The following is a 26,376-nucleotide window of genomic DNA, read 5'->3' as shown; positions in this document are numbered from 1 at the left end:
AATACCCTAAAAAGTAGCCACTGATGCCCCTTTCTGTTTCCCTTTGAGTCATCTTGGAATTTCCAACTTCCTTCTCCCTAATGAAATTTGGTGTTGGGGTTTCCTGCCCTTCAGTCTCCCGTGGAAACCTAGCAGTTGTGTTATGTTCTCCAGCATCCTTGATGAATTGAGACAGTTGGATACCGTGTGGCACTTGTATTAGATCTCACTTAAATATCAGGACACGACACTGCTGGGTACCAGGTCTCCTGCAGCCGTTTCTCTCCGTGTTGGCTTCAGAATAGGAACTTTGCTGGGCTTGGAAGGGCTCCCGTTCTGCCCGGGACTTTGGTTAGAAGTGAGATCCCCGCCCCTCGGCCACGGCCATGGTGGTCTGATTTCCCCACCCTTTCCCCAGGCCGTACCCTCCCGGCCATTGTCGCTGTCCCTTCCGTGCGTGCGTGGGCCCTCTGCTTCCCCGTCACGCCGCGTGGGGTCAAAGAATGAGGCCATCCTCGCGTCCCTTGTCTGACCTTTAACCCGAGCCTTGGGGGTTGGTCTCGCCAGTCGCAGACACGCGCGATCTGCTGATGAGAGCGCGCGACGACCGTTGGCGGGGTCGGCGGTGCGGTTTCTTCGGTTGATGGGTGAGGACGCGGCCATGGGTCTCCGCCCTGGGCGGCCGCGGGGTGGGGCCTGAGAGCGGAGCGGGGGTGGCCGGGAGCCGGGGAGGAGGGCCGGCTCGATCGATCGCCGGTTCCTCTTTCCCCAGTGGAGCAGTGGGGGCGCAGCTGTTCCCACGAGGAGAAAACCTCCCCGAGAGTGGGTTTCTCGGCTCTCTGACCTGTGGCGTGGCTCAAACTCAAAGAAACTGACGAATACCCCTTCGTGGGCGGTTTACAACCTCATCTGTAGCGCTATTCTCATATTGTTCTGTGCATTTCCAGTGTATTACATAACAAAGACACGGTCGCTTGTAGGGAAGATGTCTGAGAAACTGAGGAGATGCAGAAAGGAGCTGACTGCAGCCATCGACCGGGCCTTTGAAGGAGTCAGCCGTTCCCAGGAGTGCTCTGGCCGCCCGCGGGTGGAGCTAGACGCCGCCCCGCTTTCCTTCCCCCTCCCCGTGCACCGGCTCCTCTGCCGGAGGCACGCGCTGGTAACCTGCTCCTCTGCGGCTCCATTCTCTCCCGTCCCTGGCGCTCCAGAGAACGAGAACGCGGCCTTTGCACCAAACAATGCCCCCGTGAATGCAAAGCCCCAGGCGCTCTGCCCCAAAAGAAAACCTCTGAGCAGCAAGGAAAACATCCTGATGCGTTCTTCCATTTTGGCACCCGAAAGACAGTTTTGGCGAGCAGCAGGAGATGGGGAGAACTGGAGAAAAGACAGTCTAAGGTGATTCCAATCTCATGGGTTTAACAGCTACAATTGGGATCTCCTATCTGGGGGTGGGGGGGAATTGTTGAAAATCCTAAGTTGGGTCCATAACACTGATTTTCCCTCCCCGTGGGGGCTCTACTGAAGAAGGAAATGGCAACCCACTTAGGTATTCTTGCCTGGAAATTCCTATGGACAGAGGACCCTGGTAGGGTACAGTCCATGGGGTCGCAAAGAGTCGGGCACCACTGAGCGACTTTACTCACTGGGGGCTCTTAAGTCTTCCCTAGACCTTGTCTTCTCCCAGGTGGTTGCAAACTGCCTAGTCTTAGGTACCTTTTAAAGGCTTAATTAAATTTTAAGTTTATTTTTGCATCATCTCTTAGCAAGGAGGACCGTGTGGGCTGAAATTTCCAAGTCCTGTCATCTTGGCTGCCCTGGAAGCAGAGACTGAAGAAGCCATTTAATTGTTTCAGTATTGCAAATATCTGTGCTCTTACTCACAGACATTAATGGGCATTAGGATGCTTTTAGTCAACTTCACTGATAGTGGTTCCCACTTTTCGAGTCACAGCCTAAATGACAATTTAAAGGACTAGTGTTTGTCTTTGAGATTATCTGAGTTCACCTCTGATACTTTCTTGAAAGAGGATCTAATCCTCTGCCTTTTTCTTTTCTCCCGGGGGCTGCAGGAATGATACAGAGAACGATTTGAAAGTTGACACAAGCATCCCACTCAGTGGTTCCAGCCAAGAGGTCACAAAGGATCTGCTTGATATGATTGGTGAGTTCAGAGGGCTGCTCCATCCTCTCCCTGAAAGGATAGATCCTTCACCCAGGCCCCCAAGTCAGCAAGAGTCTTATAAAAAACACTTATGTCTCTTCCATTGGCTTGGTAGATTTGTTTGGTTCACAGCAGGCTCCATGCAGAGAGCCTTCCTGGAGCTGATAGCCTGGAGGAGTCACATCCATCAAGTCGTTTCATAAATGTACAGTTAGAGTGAATCCCCGGAGGCCACAGACCACAGCCGCTGTTGGTGGATGCGTTTATTTGTGAAGGAAGCAGGACATCGGCAGAGATGAAGAGAGGGGGAGTAGTCCAGCTCGGGTGGGTGGTAGCAACACAAGATTAAAAGAAAAGTTAGAAGCCCAGAGCTCCCCTTTAATTCTGCCATCCACCACAAAGGCAACCACTGTTCACACAGTGCGGTATATCCTGGCGCAGACACTTTGCTACACACACATCTGTACATTCTGTGTGTGAACTTCATGCGCCCTATTTTCACGCAATGCACAGTGGCCAGACAGCTCCTAATTAAGAGATGCATAGCCTTGGGAGCAGCCCAAAACTGTTGGCTCTGAAGGGTCACCGGGTTATGGGGCAGGAAAGGAGGAGGTCTCGTGAGGGGTGGTACGTGCCCTGGGTCACAAAGCAAGATCCCTGCCATTGCTTTAGTGACCTGAGTCTCCTCCCATGGTCCCGGTAGGTGAACAGAAGTCATCACTGCCTCTGCTTACCTCCTTCCATGGCCGCTGCCATCTACAGGAAGCATTTTTCTCCTCTTTTGGCTGTGGTGCATGGCTGTCTGTGCTCTGTGCTGTGCTCAGTCGCTTTGGTCATGTCCACCTCTTTGCCACCCCATATATTCTAGCCCGCCAGGCTCCTCTCTCCATGGGTTTCTCCAGGCAAGGATACTGAAGTGGATTGCCATGCTCTCCTCCAGGAGATATTCCTGACCCAGGGATCCAATCCACATGTCTTATCTCTCCCACATTGGTAGGTGGGTTATTTATCACCAGTGCCATCTGAACAGGTTAGATCTTAGTTCTCTGACCAGGGATCGAACCCACACCCCGTGCAGTGGAGGTGATGAAGTCCTAACCACTGGACCATCAGGGAAATCCAGTAGGCAGCATTTTACTTATTCAAAAGACCCCACACAGTGTCTTGTATCCTCAGGTCAAGGAATAGTTCCCCAAGAGCCAGAATAAGCACATGCATCTCTGGATCCTCCCACTTACACCCTCCTTGGAGACCAGTGGATGTTTGGGACTCAGTAAATACCTGCACTAGAAAGGGGGACACCAAGCCCACATTACAATGCAACAGCCTGCCAGCCCCGGGTCAGGCACACTGGCTTTGCACGCTCCCAGGAGACTGCCATCCATTTGTGGTTTTTAACTTCTGCCCGAAATGTCTTCAGAATTCTCCCACTGGAATTCTAATGCTGAATGTTCTTATTTTTAAGACCATACAAGCATCCGAACTATTGAAGAATTGGCTGGTAAACTAGAATTTGAAAATGAGTTGAACCGTGTGTGTGGCCACTGCGAAGATTCGCCTTTCAAGGAGGAAGCCTGGGCCCTGCTGGTGGACAACAGCCCTCAGAAGGCCCCGGACGCAGACTCTGGTGGCCTCAAGCAGGCTTTCGATGACCACAATATCGTGGAGACTGTTCTGGACTTGGAAGAGGACTACAATTTGATGACCTCTTTTAAATACCAAATTGAGTAAGGACAGTTGACTTCAGCTTTGATTCTTTACAGTAGGAGACTGATGTTAGGATGTCTGTGCAGGTTAGTCACAATCATCAGGGGCCACTTCAAAGGCTTAGCAGAATCTGAATTACCATGACTTTTTTAACTTCTAGTGGTGTCCCTTTTTCAGCTGACAGCCCAGTTTTTTGGTGGTGGTTGTTTTGTTTTTTAATTCTGTTGCTTTAAAGTGTTTCTTTTTTCACTTTTTTTTTCTAACATCTTGACTGTTTTTTGGATTGCTGTTCAATATACACAGTACCCAAGGCAGGTGCAGGTCGTGGGCCTCTGCTGTGTCTCCTGATGTTCTTTTCCATGGGCCCCTGAAAACATACAGGTTCCACAAGCAGTGTGGGCTTTCTGATCCCCTGGGCCCAGCCCATCCCAGGCCAGCTCAGTGGAGGAACTGGCCTCAAGAGGGACCTTGGCCCCAGGCCCTCTGCCACATTTGCATACGCCACACACACGGCTGCCTGTCCCCTGCATGGGCATCATGCCCTCCTCATGGCCAGACCCTCAGTCCCTCCATCCTTGCCCCTTCCCAGATCAGAGGCCTCCTACTTGTATCCAGGGAGCTGGCAGCATCCCTGGTCCCCTTCTGGCAGGACATTCCCATGAGGCCAGCCCACCGTACACCCACATCAGCCATCTGGGCCCTCAGCTGAGGGGGGAAAGGAAGGGATGAGCACAGGTCCTGCTCATTCACTTCATACCTGAACCTCATCCATCCCATTCCAGGACTGGACCCCCAGGAGGCCACAGGCGGTTCCCATAACAGTGACTCTGCTGGGATAAGATGGATGGGGGCAGGGAGGGGCTGAGCCACTGCTCTCTGAGGTCAGCATGGCAGCAGAAGCTCAGCAGGGCTGGCTGCAGCCCCACCACTTGAGAGAAAGGACACCATCAAGGATTATTTGGACCCATCTCTCAAAACCATGATGTTCTTTCAGGAAACCTAATAAACTGTTGAGCAAGGTATGATATCTCCCAGAAGCTGAGTATCAGGGAACTGCCCGCCCCCTTGGCTCATAGGGGAGGATGGGGGCGACAAGGCTGGTGCAGAGCTGTTTGTTATGACATAAAACTCAAAGAGCTGGAAAGGAAGGCCCGGGGGCTGATGACGCCCCATGAGGCTGTATTTTAGGCTAGTGACCCAGCATAAGGCAGGGCTGGCAACACCCCATCACCACCACAGGTCCAGAGATTCATCTGGGCCCCACAGGTGGAGACATTGCACCTAGTGCCTAGTGGTGAAAAGCCAGGCACCTGCCTGACCCTGAGAACTAGCCTCCAGCCACTTCAAGGAACAGGCCTCTGCTGCTGGGTGAAGGGCAGAGTGGCTAACCAGAGGATCCTCCCATGTCACCTGACAGTCCCTGCAGTGGATAATAAACACTCGCAGTTCACTTTTTAGTCCTCGAGCCGGAGGGACAGAAGCAGGTGAGAAGAAATGCTTACAGCCTCTTGGCTGCCACACTCGGGAGAAGGGGCTGTCCGGATGGAGATATGTCAGGCTACTTGATATTCAGAACACCAGGTCTCCCAACAGTGGGTTCCAAATACTATATATTGATGTGGATCCTCTCCCACAGAGGAGGTGAGGCATAATCCCCATCCTCCCCAGTCTGTGCCCATCACTACCCCTGGAGAGTGAGCTGGACTTAGTAACTGACTTTCAAGGGAGAGAGCAGACACCACTTAACCAAGTGACGAAGGTGCCTCCCACCCATGCTGTCCTGTGCCCGTCACCACCCCTGACAGGATGCAACGAGATGGGGGCTTCATTTTCAACCCAGATTGGGGGGTATTCTCCAGGATGCCTGGCCAGTACCCCAGATTGTCAATGTCAGGAATACAAGGAAAAACTCAAAATCTGTCACACAGCAGCAGACACTGAGGAGACACAGGACTAAACGCAGTGTGGTGTCCTGGATTGCGTCCTGGAATGGAGAGGGGATGTTCATGGAAAAAGGGATCAAATACAAGCTCAAGCTTAGTTCTTAATATATTTATGTTAGTTTCTTAGTTTTGACACGTACACCACAGTTACGCAAGATGTTAACTTTAAGAAAAGCTAAGAGAAGGATATATTTGAACTTACTATCTTTGTACCTTTCCTGTAAATCTGAATTTATTCCAAAATTTACAAAAAAATTTTTTAATGCGGTTGATCCCAAGTTTATGACATTGTTACCGAGGAAGACAAGGAGGGTTTTAGTCTTTTTTATCTGTGCTTTTCAGTTTATCTGCAGTGGACCTGAATCACATCTGCAGAAAGAAGAAATTAGAGTTGTTTTTTAAAAGCCTCACCTCCGGCAGCCAGCTGTGGGCATCCCTCACCAGATGCCGGCCCAGAGGTGACCTTCACAGCCTCTGGGCACTGCAGCAGGCCCAGGGCCGGCGCGGGGGGCTCAGCAGGACCCTCACTGGCGGCTCACCCTTCCCCGATGGTGCTGGACCCTCAGGGCCAGAAGCTCTCGGTCTCACAGAGCTGTTTCTCAGCACTTCGTTCTCTCTGGAGAGGCTTTGCAGAGGAGGTGGCTGCTGGGAGCAGAGATCCGGTGCTAACCCTACAAGACTGAAATGAGAGGACTTTTTTTCTGCCTGCAACATGGACTGTGTCACTTGGGAATGAGGGCGGAGCCCGGGTTAGGGGTGGGGCAGAAGGGAGGCTTTAGATTCTCCTGGCTGGATAGACAAGTATACCTCTAGCTTAGCAAAGCCTTTGTGTGAAAATTCAGATTTACCAAAGAACTAATCCAGCCTGGACTCCTTAAAGGAGGAATTTTTCCTCACTGTAGAAACACAGCTGTTGGGTAAAGTAGGTGAGCTCTGAGCCTCTGGCATGCCACTCCCAGAGTAGCTGGGATGGCCACATGGTCATTTCCCTGGTGACACCTCTTGTCTCGGGCTCCCCAAGGTGCCCAAGGGACACCTTCCTGCCTCTGTCATGTGCCTCAGGGCAGCAGGCAGAAGCGTGCTCATCTGCACAGAGGAGAGGTTTGGGGAGCCAGTCTCTAGGGATTGAGTTGGAGGAATAACAGGAGCCTAGATTTTTTTTTTTTTAATTCGCCTAGAACATTTATTTTAATAAAACTTGGGACCAAAGACTTCTTGGGGAGACATTGATATCTGAGAAACTAAAAATGTTTTACGTCATTTGGTTTTCTCCCCCGCAGTTCATCTTGGCAAGCCAAACAATCACTGGATTGTTTCCGTGGAAACACCAAACTGCAGTTTGGATTAGCAGAATCAAAATAGAAACAAGGCAGCTTCAAGAATAAATAGGAGCTTTGGAACCGGCTAGTCATCAACTGCAAGTTCAACTTACAGCACAAGGCATGTGAGAAGCTGGGCCCATCCAGTTCTGTAAGGGGTTTCCAGGTCCTCTGGCTGCATCCTGCCTGCCAGGTCAAGGCCAAAATCACTAGAAACCAGCTCTGTCAGTGTATTGGTAAACTTTGTAGCAATACTTAGGGCAGGAGGTGGTCTGCAGAAGGAAGGAGAGACTGGGAACTGGAGGAAGAGATGGGAGAAGAAGGGACAGGAAAGAGGAGAGATGAGTAAATGCCAAGTGAAGGTCCAGCAAGGAGCAGAGGCCACAGCTGAGGCTTGAGAGTAGAGCAGCAGTTCTTTCAAGAGGACGATTCAAGGGTGGCCAAGGGCTAGAAACAGTGATCCCGCCCTTAGCCCCTTCCAGATTTCAGTGTTTCCCCAAATTCCTGGACCTGGCTGTCTAGCCACAGAGATCTAGACTAGAGCCTGAACTCTTGCCAGGTAAGCTCTGGGGGCACTGATGGTCAGTAAGCGTCCGCCTCAGTGTGGCTCCAGCCAGCATAATCAGGCACACAAGCCTACCTTCTCATCTCTGAGTCTCAGGGCTGCCCGCTCCCTGCTCCCCTCACCAGGGGAGTGGGGGAGCCAACTCTTGGCTCACCTGCCCTGCCTCCTTAACATTCTGCTGGACCCTGCATTTCCAAGCCCAGGGAAGACTCCAAGGGGGTCAGGAGACCAGGAGGATGGAGACAGACCACCTGGGGGACCTGTGCCCCTCACCTTGGCATCCAGGAATGTGCTGGTAAGGCAGCACCATCCTGCCACAGGAGAAGCCGTGAGCTGTTAATGATCAAAGAAATTGATGAAAAGCATTCCCTCCTCCTGAATGACGGGCCAGGGGCTCACCCGCTACCAGAGGGAGCCTCCACTTAACCAAGGCACAAGATGTTTGATATGGCAGAGAAGGCCGGTGAACCAGAAAGGGGAACCGGGGAGGCCACCAAACCTGCTTGTGGGTCGTTATTGAAAAGGCTGTCATCCGGAGACAATCTGAGGCTCTGGTAATTTGCTTTCTCCCTGGAGTACGTGGGAGAACATTAATATTTTAGGTTCCTGCTAAATATTTATAAAGGGAACAAAGTTTTACTCAGGAAATCTACTGACAATGGATTGCAGCCCTAGTGGGGAAGGACTTTCTGTGCTAGGCCAGCTGGAAAATGCCTGATTTGATGAAGAGTTTTGGCCTAAGGCCGGGCATGAAAAATAATTTTAAAACCTGCTCAGCTCTTGTAGGAATCAGCTCTCTCTTTTGAGGGCAAAAAGGCTGTGGTTTTCTGGTACTTTGGGTGGAAACTGGCCTAGGAGAGAGGCATGGGCATCTTATAGGAGACCTGTCGTCAGGAGCCCTTTGGAGCATCTGAGACAAAGAAGGGAAGTTGCAGAGGGCTACTGGAGAGACCGAACTTTCAGGACAGGCTGCCAGGAGCTGTTTGATAAGCACGCTGTCCCTGCCCTCAGTAAATATTTGTCAGGTGTCTCCTAGTGACACACCACTCCTGGGTGCTGAGAATACAGTAGGGATGAGGTGGATGCTGTTCTTCTATTTTTTACAGCTGCTGTTCTTGCTTCCGGAGTTTATATTCCACTATGCAAGGTGGGCAAAAATACAGATTTAAAGTATCATTTCAGATGGAACTATCTGAGAGAAATGAAAACAGGGTAAGGGAATGGGCAATGAGGAGGGCAAGTGCCTTCAGAGACCTCTCTGTAGGTGATGTTTAAATTGATATTTGACTGTCAAGACAATTAGGTGCTGCAAGTGGCTCCTTTTCCATCCTCAGACTGTAGCTGGGGTTGTATAGAGGGAGGAACCCCTAGGTGGGCCCTGGGACAATAGACCTCCCACCGCATCTGCCCCTGTGTAGCTACATACATCTCTGTTGCTGCGAAGTCACTTCAGTCGTGTCCGACTCTGTGTGACCCCATAGATGGAAGCCCACCAGGCTCCCCCGTCCCTGGGATTCTCCAGGCAAGAACACTGGAGTGGGTTGCCATTTCCTTCTCCAATGTGTGAAAGTGAAAGTGAAGTCGCTCAGTCGTGTCCGACCCTTAGCGACCCCATGGACTGCAGCCTACCAGGCTCCTCCATCCATGGGATTTTCTAGGCAAGAGTACTGGAGTGGCGTGCCATTGCCTTCTCCGTACATCTCTATCAGCATCCAAAGAACCAAAAATGTTGTGTGCTTTAGGGATGTGCTGGGCTGTGTCATGCTCACCAAATTTGGCAGGAACACAATAGTTTGGTTTTTTTTTAAACCCTTAGGAATAAAATAAGAAATATAATATCCTTTCCGGATGATTACTAGAGACAGGCAGTGTAATTTTAATTAGCCCAGCCTTGTTAGGAGTTAAATGTACTGCTTATTCTACAAAAACACCCAGCTCCTGTAACACTGAGTCACTATGGCCTTCTGACTTTAAACAAAATGCTTCTGAAGAAATACAGGATTTCATAACACAGCAGAATTAAGGAATAGAGGGTCCGGCCTTGGCATTCTAAAGTTGGAAGGAAACTTCAATGAGAAGGCCACAGTCATAAATGTTGATGGAGTTTTCTCAACAGGGTCTCAGGTTTGAAGTAAAATAATTAAACTTTTCAACTTAGAGCAAAAAACCATTTCCAAATGCAGACTTCTCTGCTCAACAAGCCTCAGAGGAACTGCTGCACAGCGGTCTGTAGCCTGTTTGGGAACGGCTGGGTTCCATTTTCCCTTGCCACCTTGGCATAAGCAAAGAAAACCAGGGAAGGCAGTGGAGGCTAGCAGAGGGGTGAACAGATAGCCCCGAGACCCACAGAGGGCGCAGAGTCCAGGGCAGCCTGAAGCAGGGCCCAAGTCTCACTTTCTTGCCCTTACAGAGGGCTGCTGCCATTGCTCATGGCCACAGAACACAGGAGGCCGTTGGTCTGGAGATGAGACTGAAAGTGGCTTAGGTTGCCTGGTAGCTCTGCCAAAGGTATCACAGGCAAATTAAACTCTACCAAATTTCTGTGGGATACATACCCCTGAAAATAAAAACTATAAAAGAAATCAGGAGCTATTATGGTCCACCTAGAAGCCCCATTTTCAGGAATTCCCTGGCAGTCCAGTGGTTAGGACTTAGTGCTTTCACTGCAGTGGCCCAGGTTCAATCCCTGGTTGGGGAACTAAGATCCCCAAAAGCCACCTGGCACAGCACCCCTCCCCACCCCCGCAAAAAAATAAAAGCCCTATTTCAACCCTGTGCAGTTCAGTTCAGTCGCTCAGTCGTGTCTGACTCTCCGTGACCCCATGAATCACAGCACGCCAGGCCTCCCTGTCCATCACCAACTCCCGGAGTTCACTCAAACTCATGTCCACAGAGTTGGTGATGCCATCCAGCCATCTCATTCTCTGTCCCCTTCTCCTCCCGCCCCCAACCTTTCCCAGCATCAGAGTCTTTTCCAGTGAGTCAACTCGTCGCATGAGGTGGCCAAAGTATTGCAGTTTCAGCTTTAGCATCAGTCCTTCCAGTGAACACCCAGAACTGATCTCCTCTAGAATGGACTGGTTGGATCTCCTTGCAGTACAAGGGACTCTCAAGAGTCTTCTCCAACACCACAGTTCAAAAGCATCAATTCTTCGGCAATCAGCTTTCTTCACAGTCCAACTCTCACATCCATACGTGACCACGGGAAAAACCATAGCCTTGACTAGACGGACCTTGGTTGGCAAAGTAATGTCTCTGCTTTTTAATATACCATCAAGGTTGGTCATAACTTTCCTTCCAAGGAGCAAGCGTCTTTTAATTTCATGGCTGCAGTCAGCATCTGCAGTGATTTTGGAGCCAAAAAAAAATAAAGTCTGACACTGTTTCCACTGTTTTTCCATCTATTTCCCATGAAGTGATGGGACCAGATGCCATGATCTTTGTTTTCTGAATGTTGAGCTTCAAGCCAACCTTTTCATTCTCTTCTTTCACTTTCATCAAGAGGCTTTTTATTTCCTCTTCACTTTCTGCCATAAGGGTAGTGTCATCTGCATATCTGAGGTTATTGATATTTCTCCCAGCAATCTTGATTCCAGCTTGTGCTTCTTCCAGCCCAGCGTTCCTCATGATGTACTTTGCATATAAGTTAAATAAGCAAGGTGACAATATACAGCCTTGACGTACTCCTTTTCCTATTGGAACCAGTCTGTTGTTCCATGTACAGTTCTGACTGTTGCTTCCTGACCTGCATACAGGTTTCTCAAGAGGCAGGTCAGGTGGTCTGGTATTCCCATGTCTTTCAGAATGTTCCACAGTTTATTGTGATCCACACAGTCAAAGGCTTTGGCATAGTCAATGAAGCAGAAATAGATGTTTTTCTGGAACTCTCTTGCTTTCTCCATGATCCAGCGGATGTTGGCAATTTGACCTCTGGTTCCTCTGCCTTTTCTAAAACCAGCTTGAACATCTGGAAGTTCACGGTTCACATATTGCTGAAGCCTGGCTTGGAGAATTTTGAGCATGACTTTACTAGCGTGTGAGATGAGTGCAATTGTGCAGTAGTTTGAGCATTCTTTGGCATTGCCTTTCTTTGGGATTGGAATGAAGACTGACCTCTTCCAGTCCTGTGGCCGCTGCTGAGTTTTCCAAATTTGCTGGCATATTGAGTGCAGCACTTTCACAGCATCATCTTTCAAGATTTGAAATAGCTCAACTGGAATTCCATCACCTCCACTAGCTTTGTTTGTAGTGATGCTTTCTAAGGCCCACTTGACTTCACATTCCAAGATGTCTGGCTCTAGGTCAGTGATCACGTTATCGTGACTATCTTGGTCGTGAAGATCTTTTTTGTACAGTTCTTCTGTGTATTCCTGCCACCTCAACCCTGTACTGGCTTGAAAATGGGCAAATTCTGGAAGCTGTCCATCCATGAGGATTTTTAGTTTCATAACAATCAGTTTGAGTAGGGTGTGGTTTATTAAAACTTATGAGAAAGAATAAAAAGGTGGTATGCATCTTAATCTCAATGATCTCCTTAAGTGGAGATCAATAAACTTAATGAAAGAAACATACTCTTTAAAGTTTTATCTTTACTTGATCATTTTGAATTACAAAAGAAATACATACATGTTGCAAAAATTCAAAAACTTTAACAAGATACAAATGGAAAGCCAAAGTCTCATATAAGCCCACTGCTCTCCAGAAATGATGCAGGGCCTACAGCCACTCTCATTAGCTTTAAAAAGGGGTGGAAAACAGGGCAGGGGAAAACAGCTGGGGAGAAGAGTGGGACTTTGTGGCTGTGAAAAGTGCAGCTCCCAGCATGTAGTGTGAGTCACCTGTCCTTCCTTTGTGGCTTTAACACTGTTATTTCTCTGTTCACAAGAAGTCTGACCTAGTGTGTGTCCTGGAATACATCCACTGACCCAAAAAATGCACATGTTCACAGCAAAAACAGATACAAATTTTTTAAAAATCCTAAGGCCCAGAAAGATATTGGTCATGTGAAGGAAATGTTTTGAAGACCAAAAAGATGTGTTTGGGAGTCCTGCTGCCATAGCAACAGTTTTGTGAGAGCCCTTCTCCTGCTGGATGTTCCATATGGAGGGCAGTTCTCCTTGTACCAGACCCAGTACCCTCCTGCTGATGCCCCACTCCCGGGCTGCTGCCCCAGCTCTCCTCACACCCTCTTCACACATTTCATTCCCATGAATAAGGATGCACTTATCCCTTATGCTCTGTCATGGGGAGTGCCCGGTACCCAGAATGCCAGATCTGCTCCCCAGCCCTCCACTGATGCCCACCACCACCCCATCCAAGTCAAGCCTCTGACCCTGAAGGTTCCAGGCAGGCTTTGAGAACTCTGCCATCAGCCACCCCAAATGTTCTGTGATTTGTCTTTCCAACGAAACCAAAAACCATTAGCCAAAGTCATTATGGGCTGGTCAGAAGCCATCATCGCTGCTATCAAAACCCAGGTCATAGAGTATATTCTTCCCTGACTCCTGGGACTGAGGGAACTCTGTCCTGGGATTGAGGTCATTGAGATCACTGAACCAGCTTATCTGGTGGTCCCCCTGGGAACTGGGAGAACGCAGGCTGTTGTCTTGGGAGGAATGCCTGCTGCGCTGCACGAGGTTCCCTTGCTCTGCCCTCATGGTCTTACTGGGCATGACTGTTCCTCCCTGAGCAGAGCAGACTAGATGTGTGGGGCTCCCAGGGCCACAAAGTTGAAGGGGCTGAGCAAGAGTTTCCTGCTGCCCGCAGGGGGACCTTTGTGGGCTGGAAACTGGAGGCTGAGAATATTTAGAATTAGAAACACAGGTTTTGCTAGGCATTTGTTCTTGCTTCCTGCGTAGGGACCTACTTGTGGGGGCTTTCCTGGGCTGCTGCTGCTTGCCTTTTTTCCCTCTTTCTACAGTTACGCCTTTCTGTTCAGTCACCAACCTTTGTTCACAACGGTCACATGAAAATATGCCTTTAGCTTGCCGTTTTTGGCTGGTGTTCTTAATGCTGGTTGCATAGTTGTTTAAGTCCTTATATCCTCGAGATATAAGCTGTGAGTCTACTTGGGAAACTGGGTCCCTATCTTCAGGAACCTTGTGACCCAGGATGGCAGAGCAACAGTTCTCCGAGCCTGTTTTAGTAACAGAGTTCTGGCAGTTAGTCTGCACTGCCCTGTCCTTGATTTGCCTGTTTCTTTTGCCAGTTCCAACTGCCGGCTGCACAGCCTCTTCTTGGAGAGCATCCCTCTTTGATCCCTCACCCCAGACAACAAACTCCCTGGGCCTCGGGGAGCCCACACTAAGATTGCATGCAGCAGGGAGGGCCTGGGCCTGCCACATAACTGGCTTCTCAGAGGTATATTTATCCTGCCTGGTGAAACTGAGACTCTGCGCTAGAGGTGGTGAGGTCTGAGAGGTACTGTCTTTCACGTGTTTGGGTGTCAGAGCGATGGAGGTCAATCGCTTTAACTCTGCTAGAACACTGGGCATATTCAGCTGGCCTAGATGCTCACACAACTGCTGAAAGTCCTTACCCTGCTGGGTAACCAAAACTTCAAGGTGCTTCAGGTTGGACTTCATTTCTATAAACTCTGCTTGTCTCTAAAGAAAGGCAGTGAAAAAGTAAGGAGTTATGGACAGTGCAACTCAGAAGGCACAATAAAATGTGTGAACAAAACAAAGGATGGGCCAGCAGAACCAAACCTTGTGCCCTGCTGGGTACTATAAGCGGAAGCAAGGCAACACTCTGGAGCAGGGTCCCTAGGGTCCACATGCCAGAGAACCTTGAGAAAGGAAGTTGGGCTCTCCCCTGGCCTATTACCAAGGGGCCTGTGGTGGCCTCTGTTCTTGGATGAAAATTAGCAAATTTTAAAGATGTCTCTCTAGGTCTTAGTAACAAAGCCAGAAACACACACCTGAGGAGAGGGATCAGGGTCTAACACTCACAGCTTCGAGTCTCCTTTGCAGCTCAAGGATGGCCTGCTCCACGCTGCCTTTGTCCTGCACTGTTTCCAACAGCAGACCACTCTGAGCTTTTGCAGCCTCCTGCCCTAAATACAGAACAATGACAAGTCACCACATGAAGACTATGGTATGCTCCACCCTGCCTAGGCTGCCATGGGGGAGGAGGAACTGGAAGCTGGCGTGGGCCACTGGAGCCTGTTCTGCCAGCACCTGTCTGGACCAACCTTGCTGAGGAGAGAAAGCAAGAGCAGGGTGGCTCCCCCACTGTCTCTTCTTCCCTCCCTCCCTGAGCACATCCTGGCTAAAGCAGACTCAACCTCAGCACCTGCTGGGACTCTGAAACCGACTCCCCCGGTGATGGCACCAACTCATCTTTGGCCTGCTTTCTTGGCCCCACCAGAGTGATCTTTCTGGAATGTAGTTATGATCATGGTAAATTCCATGTGTCGACCAATTAGAAAAAGACTGTTTACTTGTATTCCAAGCACTGGATCCCTGCTCCTAAACTCAGTTAATGAAATATTTTTCCAGACATCTATGTTGATATTTGTAGTAGAAAGCAAATGTAATTATCCTATCCTAGATGAGTTCATGAATAGCAATGTTTCTTAGGAACAGTGAACATTACCAGCCACAAAAGCAGAATGAAGAAGGCAAGCAAAGTGTTCAATTCTAGATTCAGTAATCAGTAAGCATCAGTCTGTGATCCCACATATTCTTTGTCCTTAGGAAACACATTCAGGGTCTTCTCTTTTAAAGAGCTTTTGTATTGAGCACATTACTTCCAAAATCTATCCAATTTTTTTGTTTTAATAACTATCATAGCATAGGGACTTCCCTGATGGTCCAGTGGTTAAGAATCTGCCCTGCAATGCAGGGGACATGGGTTCAATCCCTACTTGGGGAACTAAGATCCCACATGCCTCGGAGCAACTAACCTCAGGCACCACAACTAGAGAGTCCATTCCGTGGCAAGGAAAGATCCCAAGTGTTGGCAACTAAGACCTGACACAGCTAATAAACATATATTAAAAATTATTAACAGTATAAAAACGCTTCCAATGAAAAATGATCAAATCTCTCCTGTGTAGACCTTGTTATCGCTTCCTGGATTTAGCATTATGAGCATTTTCTAGAGTTTTCTATTAATATATGTGCATACCTACATATAGGTTATAGATCCTGTGTGTGTGTGTCTTCCGGAGAAGAGGACTCATTTCATTTCTGCTTTAAACATATTTTTTAGCTTTTTAGAAAAATATGCCATTTAAAGTCCACTTCCATACTCTGGACAATCTCTTTTTCTTCAAAAAGTTTTCCTGTTTACACTTGGTCCAAGGCTTGGGAGAGGGCTCCAGGGTGGTTAAAAAGCTGCCTGTGGCTGCAGAGAGGGGCTTCAGGTAGAAGCCCAGAAGCCAGAGGGGCTCCTCAAAGGCCACTGTGCTTGGGAGACTTGAGGGTGAGCCTTCCAAAGAGATACTCACCCAGCCCTGCCTGGGGACCAGCCAGCCCACAGAGGTTAATCAGGTGGTCGCCATCTTCTTGATGAGCTTCATCTGCCTCTCCAGGAAGCAGCTCTCCTGGGAGCCACAGGCGGGTTCTGCGCTGGCAGAGCCCAGGGCACGCAGGTCGACACAGGCCTGGTTCCGGTTCTTCTCCATGAACATAGCTGCCTCCGTAAGCGTCATGGGCCTTACCCACTTCTCTTGAGATGGCTTTGGTGCGTCCTGGAAGAGGGAGTGGCCACCACACTGGTTTTGCATTTTCCAGAGACGCTAATGCCCTGGTGCTTCTGCTCAGCCAATATGCGGAAAAAAGTGGCCCACACCCTCTAGAGAGAGGTAGGAGACGGGGTCTGCAGATGCCTGTTGACCAGGCAGTTGACAGCGGCCTCCACCTTGACGGCATAATTGTGACAAATCTGGGAGCTCACATGTTTGATGAGTAATACGGAATTAATCTCAAAAAATGGTCTTGGCTGGGCCTGGTGGCCAAGGATAGCTGAGTGGCTGACTCGAAATCTGTGAGTGGAAAAAAGGTTGGAGGGTGGTCAGAGGCGAGAGCAAAGGGCATCCCTGGGTCTGTTCCGTCCAAACACTTTTGAAGGAAGAGAGATCCGCAGGACCCCTGAGTGCACTGCCAGTATACTGCCAATATTTCTATTTCCTTTAAATCTAATTTTATTTATTATTTAATTATTTGGGGGCTGTGCTAGGTCTTCCTTGCCTTGGAGGCCTTCTCTGGTTGCGACGAGCTGGGGGCTGCCCTCTGTGCTTCTCTTGTTGCAGAGCACAGGCTCTCAGTACATGGTGCACTGGCTTCAGCAGTTGTGCTGCACAGGTTTAGTTGCCCCTTGGCATGTGGAGTCTTCCCAGACCAGGGATTGAACCTGTGTCCTTTGCATTGGCAGGCGGATTGTTAACCACTGGACCACCAGGGAAGCCCTCTGTTTTCTTGTAAAGGTGATTCTGTGGGGTCTGAGGCGTCCCAGCACTGGAGTTTTCAGGCTGTTGGTGGGGCTGGGTCTTGGTACCAGGGACCCAGAATGTCTGCCTCCAGCCAGAGTTTGTGCAGGACCCTGCTAAGTCCCCCACCACTACCCTCACCCTCACCTCTCCAGGAAACCCTCCAAGACCAGCAGGTAGTCGCTGCTATGGAGTCACTGCTTTTGCCCTCCAAGCTTGGAGTCTCTGTTTCTCCCAGTCCTGAGGGGCTCCTGCAGTCAAGCCCCACTGCCCTTCAAAGCCAAATGTTCTGGCGGCTCTTCCTCCCCATGCCAGACTCCCAGGCTGGGGAGCCTGGCAGGGGGCTCAGAGCTCTCCTATGGGAGAACTTCTGCAATATAATTATTCTCCAGATTGTGGGTCGCCCACCTGGGTGGGATGGGATTTGATTATATTGTGAGTGTGCCATCCTACCATGCATGGTTTCTTCTTTATGTCTTTGAATTTGATCCCCCTCCTTTTTTGGTAGATTCCAGTCTTTTTTATTGATGGTTGTTCAGCAGTTGGTTGTGATTTTGGCATGCTTGTAAAAGGAGGTGAACTCAAGGTCCTTCTACTCCCCATCACCTTGTTGCCATCCTCAAAAAAGATTTTATTTCTATTTTAGAGATTCAACAAGGGCTCCATTGAGATGAGGTTGTACACTGATGCTTTTCCACTGATGGCCAGTGATTTCCCTTTATAGTTTTGCTCTCCCTGCTGTGCTAATGAAAGCCACCTGAGTAAAGGTCTGGAAGGCTCCATGTACAAGAGGAGTTTGCTCAGTCCTCCCTTTTTTTAGGGTTACCTTCCCAATTTTCACTGACTGATCTCTCTCCACCATAAGATGTGTCCTGGAGCAAGCCATGTGAACATAAGCACCTTACTATCTTCATTTATCAATTAATAAATGTTTCCATTCCAACATGGTTCATACAGATGGCTTTCATTCTTCTTAACTAAATGTGCCTTGCTCAGAAAGGCATTTCTCACTCTAAAATTATAAAAATGTTGCTCATGCTTCTTATAGTTCTATTTATGATTTAACCACCACACAGTATGTTGATTCCTCTGGAATGAATTTTGTTGTATGGAGTTACCTATTTTCCAAAAGAGGTATTTTCTGATTTTGATAGTGGCCTCTCCTTTTTATTCTCCTAATGACCATACATTTCAATAGAATTTATACATCTTAGGTGAAAGTACGCCACCTAAACCCAAGGTAAAGTGGATTGTGGATGGCCTTGGCAATTCATTCTATTCGTCTGGTTCTTGGTGTCCTCAACTGAAGAAGAAGGGGAGTTAGATTAGATGGCTCTGAGTGATCCTTCTGGATGAACAGGCATAGTGTGACTGGGGAAAGATTTTATGACTTCATTCTGTGAAGGCATGAATTACATAATAAACCAAGAGAGTGCTTTCACATTGTATCTTCCCCCTTCCAAGCATAGTGAGTGCCTACTGAAAGCCTGCAGAATGCACTAACTGGCAGGCTCAGTGCTCTAGGCTAGCTGGACTGGGCCTAGCCATTTGACAGAAGATTTACCTGGTTCCTCTCAGTGACTACCTACCAAGAAAGGGAATGGTTCTGGACAGGCTACTTGCGTGCCTATTTTTAAGAATGACCTGGCTTTTAATTAATGTAATGCCACAGTGTTCTACTGTTTGCCTGGTCAGTCTTAAGCTCTGAAAGTTAAGGAACTGTCAGGGGTGAAGAATCAGGATCCTTGTGCCTACCGAGGCATCCCCATGTCCCCCTTTGCAGACTCAGCTCTCCTCTGTCTGCCTTGACCCTGTGCTGTGGCCTTGAGCACTTCCATTCCCTGCTCTGGGCCTTAAATGCCACACCTCTGCTGCAGTCCTCCTTTTTGTATCAGTATTTCACCCAGTTTTAAATGTAAGGAGTAAAAAGAGTGCCTTCCTTTCGGCATTTACAACGAGCTATTTTATCATGGTAAACACTGGAAGCCGCCTTTTTCCTTCTGCTCTTTGTCTTGCATCTTCTTGTGAGGGTGACAGTCCTGGGCTTCCAGAACTGGTTTCTAAGCAAATGCACAGTGGCCCTGTGTGTGGGATACTCAGGTTGGAAGCCAGCATACAGTACAGTGCTTCTTTGCAGACAGATGGGGATTAATTTCAAAGTTACACAAAGGCATTAATTTTTGTAAATCATGAGCAATCCATCCCTTGGCATTTGAATAAGTTGACTTCAATTTGTTTAAAGTAAAAAAAATAAACACAGAGACAAATGCAAACAAGTGCAGATGCAGTCATCAGCTTGCTGTTGAGCTGAAAAGCTGTTGGTTCCACAGGAACTGTTCATCTAAGGAGACCTGTGTCATGGCTCCCTTCTGATGAATAAGGGCCTGAACCATGGTTTCACCTAAGCGTAAATCACTAATTGACCGAACAGAGGACTTAACAGACCACAGGCTGTAACTGAAATTGAGAAAAATGCTGTGATTCACTACAAAACAGCTGTCATTGAATTGAAGGCAGCAAGCAGAACAGTAGGTGACTGGAATATTTCTGACTCCTGAGGGAGTGGTGTCTTTATTTCTAAGTCCTAAGGGAGCAGGGGAGCCTTTATAGACAACACAGCCAGCAGTTCATTTGAGACTCAGGGGTGCCACTGATTCACTTCAGGTGGTGAGATTAGAAATCTGACAGAACCATCTGCTTTGAAGCAGCTGGGTTACTGGTTGGGGGATTGGTGCTTCAAAAAAGGCATAGAGGGACCAGGCATTCCCATACAGGCGTGGGGCCTGCTTCCCAGTTCAGCTCCACACCTCTTCAGGGCTCATCTTATGTACCCATTCTCTCATCTGGAACACTCTGTGGAACCTCACCACTGGCAGAAACCTGACCAGGGTCAGCAAGTTCACATTCACTGCTCACCAGTGCCCCCTGCCGATAACCTCAAACACGAGACACTCACATGTCTTGGCCACAGTTTCCAAAGAATCCAAAATAGACTGACTTCTGGAACTGAGATGTTCCTCAGACTCTTCCACTGATGTCTGTAACTAAGAAACCCCAAATTAGGAAATACTTCACAGACCGTTGCCACATTTTGCTAACTTGGCAATCTGTCACTTAATGATAAAAAGGGTACTTAATACTGCCATTTTACATGGACAAAAACCAATACAATGTAATTATTAAACTTCTTAAAATGTAAGATGTTCTAACACCTTGAAATGTGGCATACTTACCTTGTGAATGCTTTCTCTGATATGGGAAATGAAGTTGTATAAAGTCTCACTAAAATAGGAGAGAAAAAAGAAAGTGAACCTTTGCAAAATATTTAAACAGTAGGTAACAAAATTGATTCCATGAACATAGCAGTATTCTACCAGTGCTGCATCAAAACAGTGGTTGATCAGAGCTGAAGACTTAACCCTGAGAAATCTTAGTGCCCAGATTAGAAAAGGAGAACACTGACTTTTTGTGATCATTTCCAAAGTGATACAAAACTTTGTTTTTTAAAATTTACTCTATATGGATCTTAAATGAGGTTGAATTTTAGCAATTCAAGTCGTTTCTATAGTAGAACATACCAGCTTTCATTTTTATGGCAACATGGCCTTAGCGGATAGTGACTTCCTATGGATAGTCAAAAATTCCTGGACACATATTAGTCTAATGACTATTATTTTGTCTGTAAGAATGGAGATAATTCTGGGAATGATATTGATTTTTAATGAAAAATAAATTATCATTTTTGATGAAAAATAAAATATTTTTAATGAAAAATAAATTATCATAATTATTCCCACTTTTGAAAAAAATCAGACAAGGCTCATCATTAAAAATTTTTACAGATTTTTGTTTCTTTATACAATGCATATATCAATTTTTGAACTCCAATAGGATAGCTCTTCATGCCACAGTCTTATGGATGCTCCACAAGACTGACTTTAAAAGAGGAATTTGATAGAACCATTTCAGAGTCTTACAAACCATACAGTTTTATGAATAAGATTAAGACATGACCTGAAAACAATAAAAATATTAAAATGAAAAATTTAGTGAACTAAGGATAAGACCAGAATGATATCAAATTATAAAAGCAGATAATAAGAATAAGAAAAGGTACTTATAAATTAAAATAGCAGAAATTAAACAAATAGAATTCACCAGAAGATACAGTATGGATATGTGATAGAAAACACAAAAAAGACAGATGAAAAACAATAGTAAAAAAAAAAAAATTAGAGAATCAATGCAGGAGATTCAATGCTTGACCAAAATTGGAGATCCAGACAGTAAGAAGAGTGAAAATAGGAGGTTTTCCAAGGTATAATAAAAGAAAACTTCCCAGAACCAAAAGACACAAGTTTATAGGGCAAAAGGAATTCCTCCATGCCAAGGGCTTATGATAAGCCACATAAAACCAAAAGTGCTGTAAAATTTCAGAACTCTAAGGATGAGAAGGTCCTAAAAATTTGCAGAAATAAAAAAAGCAAGTGACATATACAGGCTCAGGAATCTGCATGGCAGCAGACCTCTTAAAAGCACCCAGAAATCTATAAGGTAGTGGAACAATGCTTTAGAAATTTTGAACAAAAAGAACTCCTAGTCTTGTACAATGACATAGCTGTGCCAGTTGCTTGTAGTCATCATCTCTTCTGAGTGGTCAGTACTCAGTTTTTTAAATTAGTTCATTGAGGTATGATTAACACACAAAAAGCTGTACATATTTATCATATACAAGTTTGGAGATAGTATACAACCATGAAACCACCTCCACAATCTATGCCATAAATATACCTACCACCTCAGAAAGCTTCCTTCTACCCTCTTTATTATTATTAATGATAAGAACACTTAACAAAGATCCACCCTCTAAAGAAATTTTAAAGTATAGAGTATTAACTATAGACACTATGCTGTATAGTAGCTCTCTATAATTTATTCATCTTGTAAAAACTGAAGTTTTGTACCCTTTGAGTAATAATTCCTGTTTCCCCCACACCTCCCCCACCAACAACCACCATTCGACTCTGCTTCTATGAATTTGACTATTTCACACTCCTCGTATAGGTGGTAGCATATAATTAGTATTATTCCTTCTATGTCTGGCTTATTTCATTTATCATAATGTCTTCCAGGTTCATTCATGTTGTTACAAGTGACAGGATTTCCTTCTTTTTTAAGGCTAAAAAATATTTCACTGTATTTACATACCATTTTTTCTTTCCCATTCATCCATTAACAGATATTTAGGTTAGTTCCATTCTTGGCTATTTTAAATAATGCTGTGATGAACAAGAGAGTGAAGATATCTCTTCAAGATCCTGATTTCAATTCCTTTGGGTATACACTTAGAAGTGGAATTGCTGGATCATGTGGTAGTTCTGTTTTTAATGTTTTGTGAAGCCTCTATACTGTTTTCTAAAGTGGCTGCACTAGGGAATTCCCTGGAGGTCCAGTGGTTAAGACTCTGAGCTTTCACTGCCGAGGGCGCAGGTTTGACCTCAAGGAACTGAAATCCCCCAAACCTTACGATGTGGCAAAAAAATTAAATAAAGTGGCTGCACCCATCAACAGTGTACAAGGGTTCCCTTTTCTCTATATTCTTGCCAGCAGTTGTTATTCTTTAAGTGTGAGATTATATCTAATTGTGGTTTTGATTAGCATTCTCCTGATAATTAGTGAAGCTGAGCGTCTTTTCATATAACTGATGGCCATTTGAATGTCTTCTTTGGAGAACTGTCCATTCAGTTCCTTTTCTCATCTTTTAATCAGGATATTTCGGGGTTATTTTGTTTGTTTTTGCGACTGGGTTGTAGGTATTCCTTTAATGTTTTATATTAACCCTTTATCAGATATATGGTTTGCGAGTATTTTCTATCCCATAGGTTGCCTTTTCACTGTGTTGATGATTTCATTTTCTGTGCAGAAACTTTTTACAGTTGACCCTTATACAACATAGGTTTGAAATGCATAGGTCCACTTATATGCTGATTTTTTATTCAATAAATAGAGTTAGCCCTTTACGTTCCAGGGTTTCACATCTGCAGATTCAGTCAAACATGAACAGAAATTTCCATCTTCAATCGGTTAAATCTGTGCATCCAAAATTGAAGATATACAGGGCCAACTATGGGACTTGAGCATCACTGGATTTTGGTATATGCAGGGACTCCTGAAACCAGTCTTCTGTGGATACTGAAGGATGCCTGTACTTGGATGTCATTTCATTTGTCTATTCTTGCTTTTGTTACCTGTGTAATATCTAAGACATCATTGCCAAGGCCAATGTCAAGAATGTTTTTCCCTATGTTTTCTTCTAGGTGTTCTATGGTTTCAAGTCTCACATTTACATCTTCAATCCATTTTGAGTTGATATTTGTGAATGGTATAAGATAAAGATCCTTTTCCACTGTTTTGCATAGGGATTCAGTTTTCCCATCATCATTTGTTGAACATTGCCTCACTGTATATTCTTGGCTTTTCTCATATGTATTAAACATTTAAAACCTAACCCTCTAAATGACCCATATAAAAGAGCACAGTGCAGCCACCAAAATGATTTTATAGATGAAACAGAAATATAACCATTCAATATTATTAAATTTAAAAACAGATTGAAAATAATCCGTAGGAAATAATTCCATTTTTATTTTTGAAAGTATACAAAAATAGAGCAGAGTTATATAAAACAGTGTTAATGGTGGTTCACAGAGTAAGCTGATTCAGAGGCAGACTTGAGAATCTGACAGACCCAAGATTTCTGCCCAAAACTCCTACTCAGTTTAGATGTGCTCCCTTGGATGGAGTTTTTCCTCACGCCCCCAGTCAGAGCTGGAAGCCTGTCCTCAGGGCTCCCAAAGCATTTGGATGAAACCTCTACTACAGCATTTACAAATTTGTACTTAGAGTGAAAAGTCTAGATTCTTTATTTTAGGTTGTTCTCCATCTGATCCTCTTTGCTGTTTGAGGAGTTCCTCAGATTAGGGATCTTGGGAAGAAGCAGAGTCCCTTTCCTCCTCTTGAGGCTGAGAGTTCCAGGGGCTTGCTTTCTGAGCTTTTCCTGAACTTGGGCTCTCCCTTCACATACATCTTGTCAGATTGGGAGTCAGGGTAAAAATACTGTGACCTCTTTCTCTGGTGGCTGTGGCTATCATAGTAGAAAGATGGAGCTCCATGGGACTGATGAAAGTGGACTACACTGACAACAATGGAGGGAACGGTCCAGTGCACTCTGGGCAGAGGCTAGTGGGCAGCAGAATCTGCACGGGACTGACTTTGAGACTTTAGAAAGTTGTCCATGGTAGGTAGTTGTTGGCAATTGTATGACTGCAGCAGAAACTTAAATTGGCCTCATTTTCTTCTTTGCAAACCGGATTCCTAGTCTCCACCTGCCACGCCCTGCCACCTAGGTAGATGACATTCCATCCTAGGGAATTCCTTGGCAATCCAGTGGTTATGACTCCATGCCTTCATTGCCGTTGGCCCAAGTTCAATCCCTGGTTGAGGAACTAAGATCTTGCAAGCTACATGGCATGACCAAGAAAAACAAAATCCTAAAGGGAACAGAAAATACCCTTCTTCCTTCCTTCATCCATCAACTGTCTAGAAATCTGATATAAAAGCTCCAAGCACTGTGAGGACTGAGAAGGATCATACTTTAGGGATCTGCTAGATTCACATTGCTAGGAGCCATGAGGTCCACAGAGCTACCATTCTAGCCCTGGACCACACACTTCAGGATGATTTTTTGCATTAAAGAAAAATAAGCATCTTTTAAATACTTCTATTATTATTATGAGAATACATATGGGAGTACATATGTCAATGCAGTTGAACATAATCCTAAAAAAATGAACCACTTAATATCTTTCAATAATCTTTAACACTTTAAAAAATTTAAGTTAACATAGGAAATTTATATATGTACACAGTCCTGTGAGTTTTATCACAAATTTATGATTTATGTAACCACCACCATAACCAGGATATAAGACAGTATCCCCCAAACAAATCCTTCAGGCTTTCTTTTTGTGGTAAAGACCAGCCCACACCCCTAAATCCCTGGTAATCACTGACCTAATACTGCATCCCTATAGTTTTGCTTTTCTCAGAATGTCATATAAATTGAATCATATAGTATATAGTCTTTGGGCTGGTTTCTTTCAGCATAGTGCCTTTGAAAGACTCTTGAGAGCACCTTGGACTTCTAGGAGATCAAAGCAATCAATCCTCAAGGAAATCAGTCCTGAATATTCATTGGAAGGACCAATGCTGAAGCTGAAGCTCCAACACTTTGGCCATGTGATACGAAGAACTGACTCCTTAGAAAAGACCTTGATGCTGGGAAAGATTGAAGGCGGGAGAAGGGGATGACAAAGGATGAGATGGCTGGATGGCATCACCGACTCAATGGACATGAGTTTGAGCAAACTCCGGGAGTTGGTGATAGACAGGGAAGCCTGGTGTGCTGCAGTCCATGGGATTACAAAGAGTCGGACACTACTGAGCAACTGAGCTGAACTGAACTGAGTGCCTTTAAGGTTCATCTGTGTTGTTGTGTAGCAATAGTTTATTCCTTTTCATTGTTGAGTAGTGTTCCATTGTATGGACATACCATAGTTTATCCATTCATACACTGAAGGACATTTGGGTTGTGCCCAATTCTTGGTGATTATAACAAGGCTACAATAAACTTTATTGTATAGACTTTTATGAAAATCATAAGTTTTCATTTATCTAGGATGTATACCTAGGAGTAGAACTGCAGAGGCAGACAGTAAATTGTTTAATTTTATAAGAAACTGACAAACTTTTCCAAAGGGGCTGTATCATTTTGCATATCCATCAGCAAAATTTAAGTTTGGTCTATATGCTTGCCCAGCGTTGTCAATTTTTGTCTGTTTTATTTTTAGTCACATTAATAGGCGAGTAGTAATATCATCTGCTCATATTAATAATGTCATTGTGATTTTAATTTGTATTTCCAAAATAGCTAATGGTGTTGAGAAAGTTTTCATGTATTTATTTGCCATCCATATGTTTTCTTTGATGAAGTGTCTGCTAAAATTTTTTCCCATTTTTTAATTCAGCTGCTTGTTTCTTACTGTTGAGTTTTAAGAGTTCTTGATATATCCTGGATACAATTCCTTTGTTGAAAATGTGGTTTGCAAATATTTTTTCCAGTCTGTAGCTTGTCTTTTCATTTTCTTAACAGTGTCTGTCACAGAACAACCATCTTACATTTTGGTTAAAAACAAAACCCCAGAAATCTT

At 45.7% G+C, this 26,376-nt stretch overlaps 2 protein-coding genes across 7 annotated transcripts in view; one reads left to right on the top strand and one right to left on the bottom strand.

Annotated features, from left to right (window-relative positions):
• The first annotated feature begins 696 nt into the window (after positions 1 to 696).
• On the top strand, positions 697 to 7,224 carry C24H3orf62 (chromosome 24 C3orf62 homolog). 6 transcript variants are annotated; one of them, XR_008684148.2, is made up of 5 exons: positions 828 to 1,374; positions 2,049 to 2,140; positions 3,606 to 3,867; positions 4,630 to 4,866; positions 7,071 to 7,224. XR_008684148.2 is itself a non-coding variant. In XM_055413826.2 (4 exons), exons 1-4 carry the CDS (start codon positions 965 to 967, stop codon positions 7,150 to 7,152), a joined length of 846 nt encoding a protein of 281 aa, XP_055269801.2. In that variant the 5' UTR covers positions 697 to 964; the 3' UTR covers positions 7,153 to 7,224. The 6 variants fall into 6 exon arrangements, 4 of the variants coding, with proteins under 4 accessions (XP_055269801.2, XP_088687872.1, XP_088687873.1 ...); XR_016036173.1 differs by lacking the exon at positions 7,071 to 7,224 and adding an exon at positions 6,133 to 7,032; XM_055413826.2 differs by lacking the exon at positions 4,630 to 4,866 and having other exon boundaries at positions 697 to 1,374.
• Positions 7,225 to 10,858: 3,634 nt separating this feature from the next.
• Positions 10,859 to 26,376, bottom strand: part of IHO1 (interactor of HORMAD1 1) — a 29,967-nt gene continuing 14,449 nt past the window's right edge. The window contains exons 5-8 of the mRNA XM_055413822.2: positions 20,341 to 20,389; positions 20,064 to 20,151; positions 14,625 to 14,728; positions 10,859 to 14,279 (exon numbers count right to left, since the gene is read on the bottom strand). Coding sequence (XP_055269797.2) covers positions 13,119 to 14,279; positions 14,625 to 14,728; positions 20,064 to 20,151; positions 20,341 to 20,389 — 1,402 coding nt within the window. The 3' untranslated portion in view covers positions 10,859 to 13,118. The remainder of the gene's footprint in view (positions 14,280 to 14,624; positions 14,729 to 20,063; positions 20,152 to 20,340; positions 20,390 to 26,376) is intronic.

This window comes from Moschus berezovskii, chromosome 24 (genome assembly GCF_049115385.1).
Source record: "Moschus berezovskii isolate FMDL1 chromosome 24, NW_MosBer_1.0, whole genome shotgun sequence".
In the NCBI taxonomy this organism is placed as follows: Eukaryota; Metazoa; Chordata; class Mammalia; order Artiodactyla; family Moschidae; genus Moschus; species Moschus berezovskii.
Note: the sequence above shows the minus strand (reverse complement) of the source record. Positions and strands in the feature narration are given on the sequence as shown.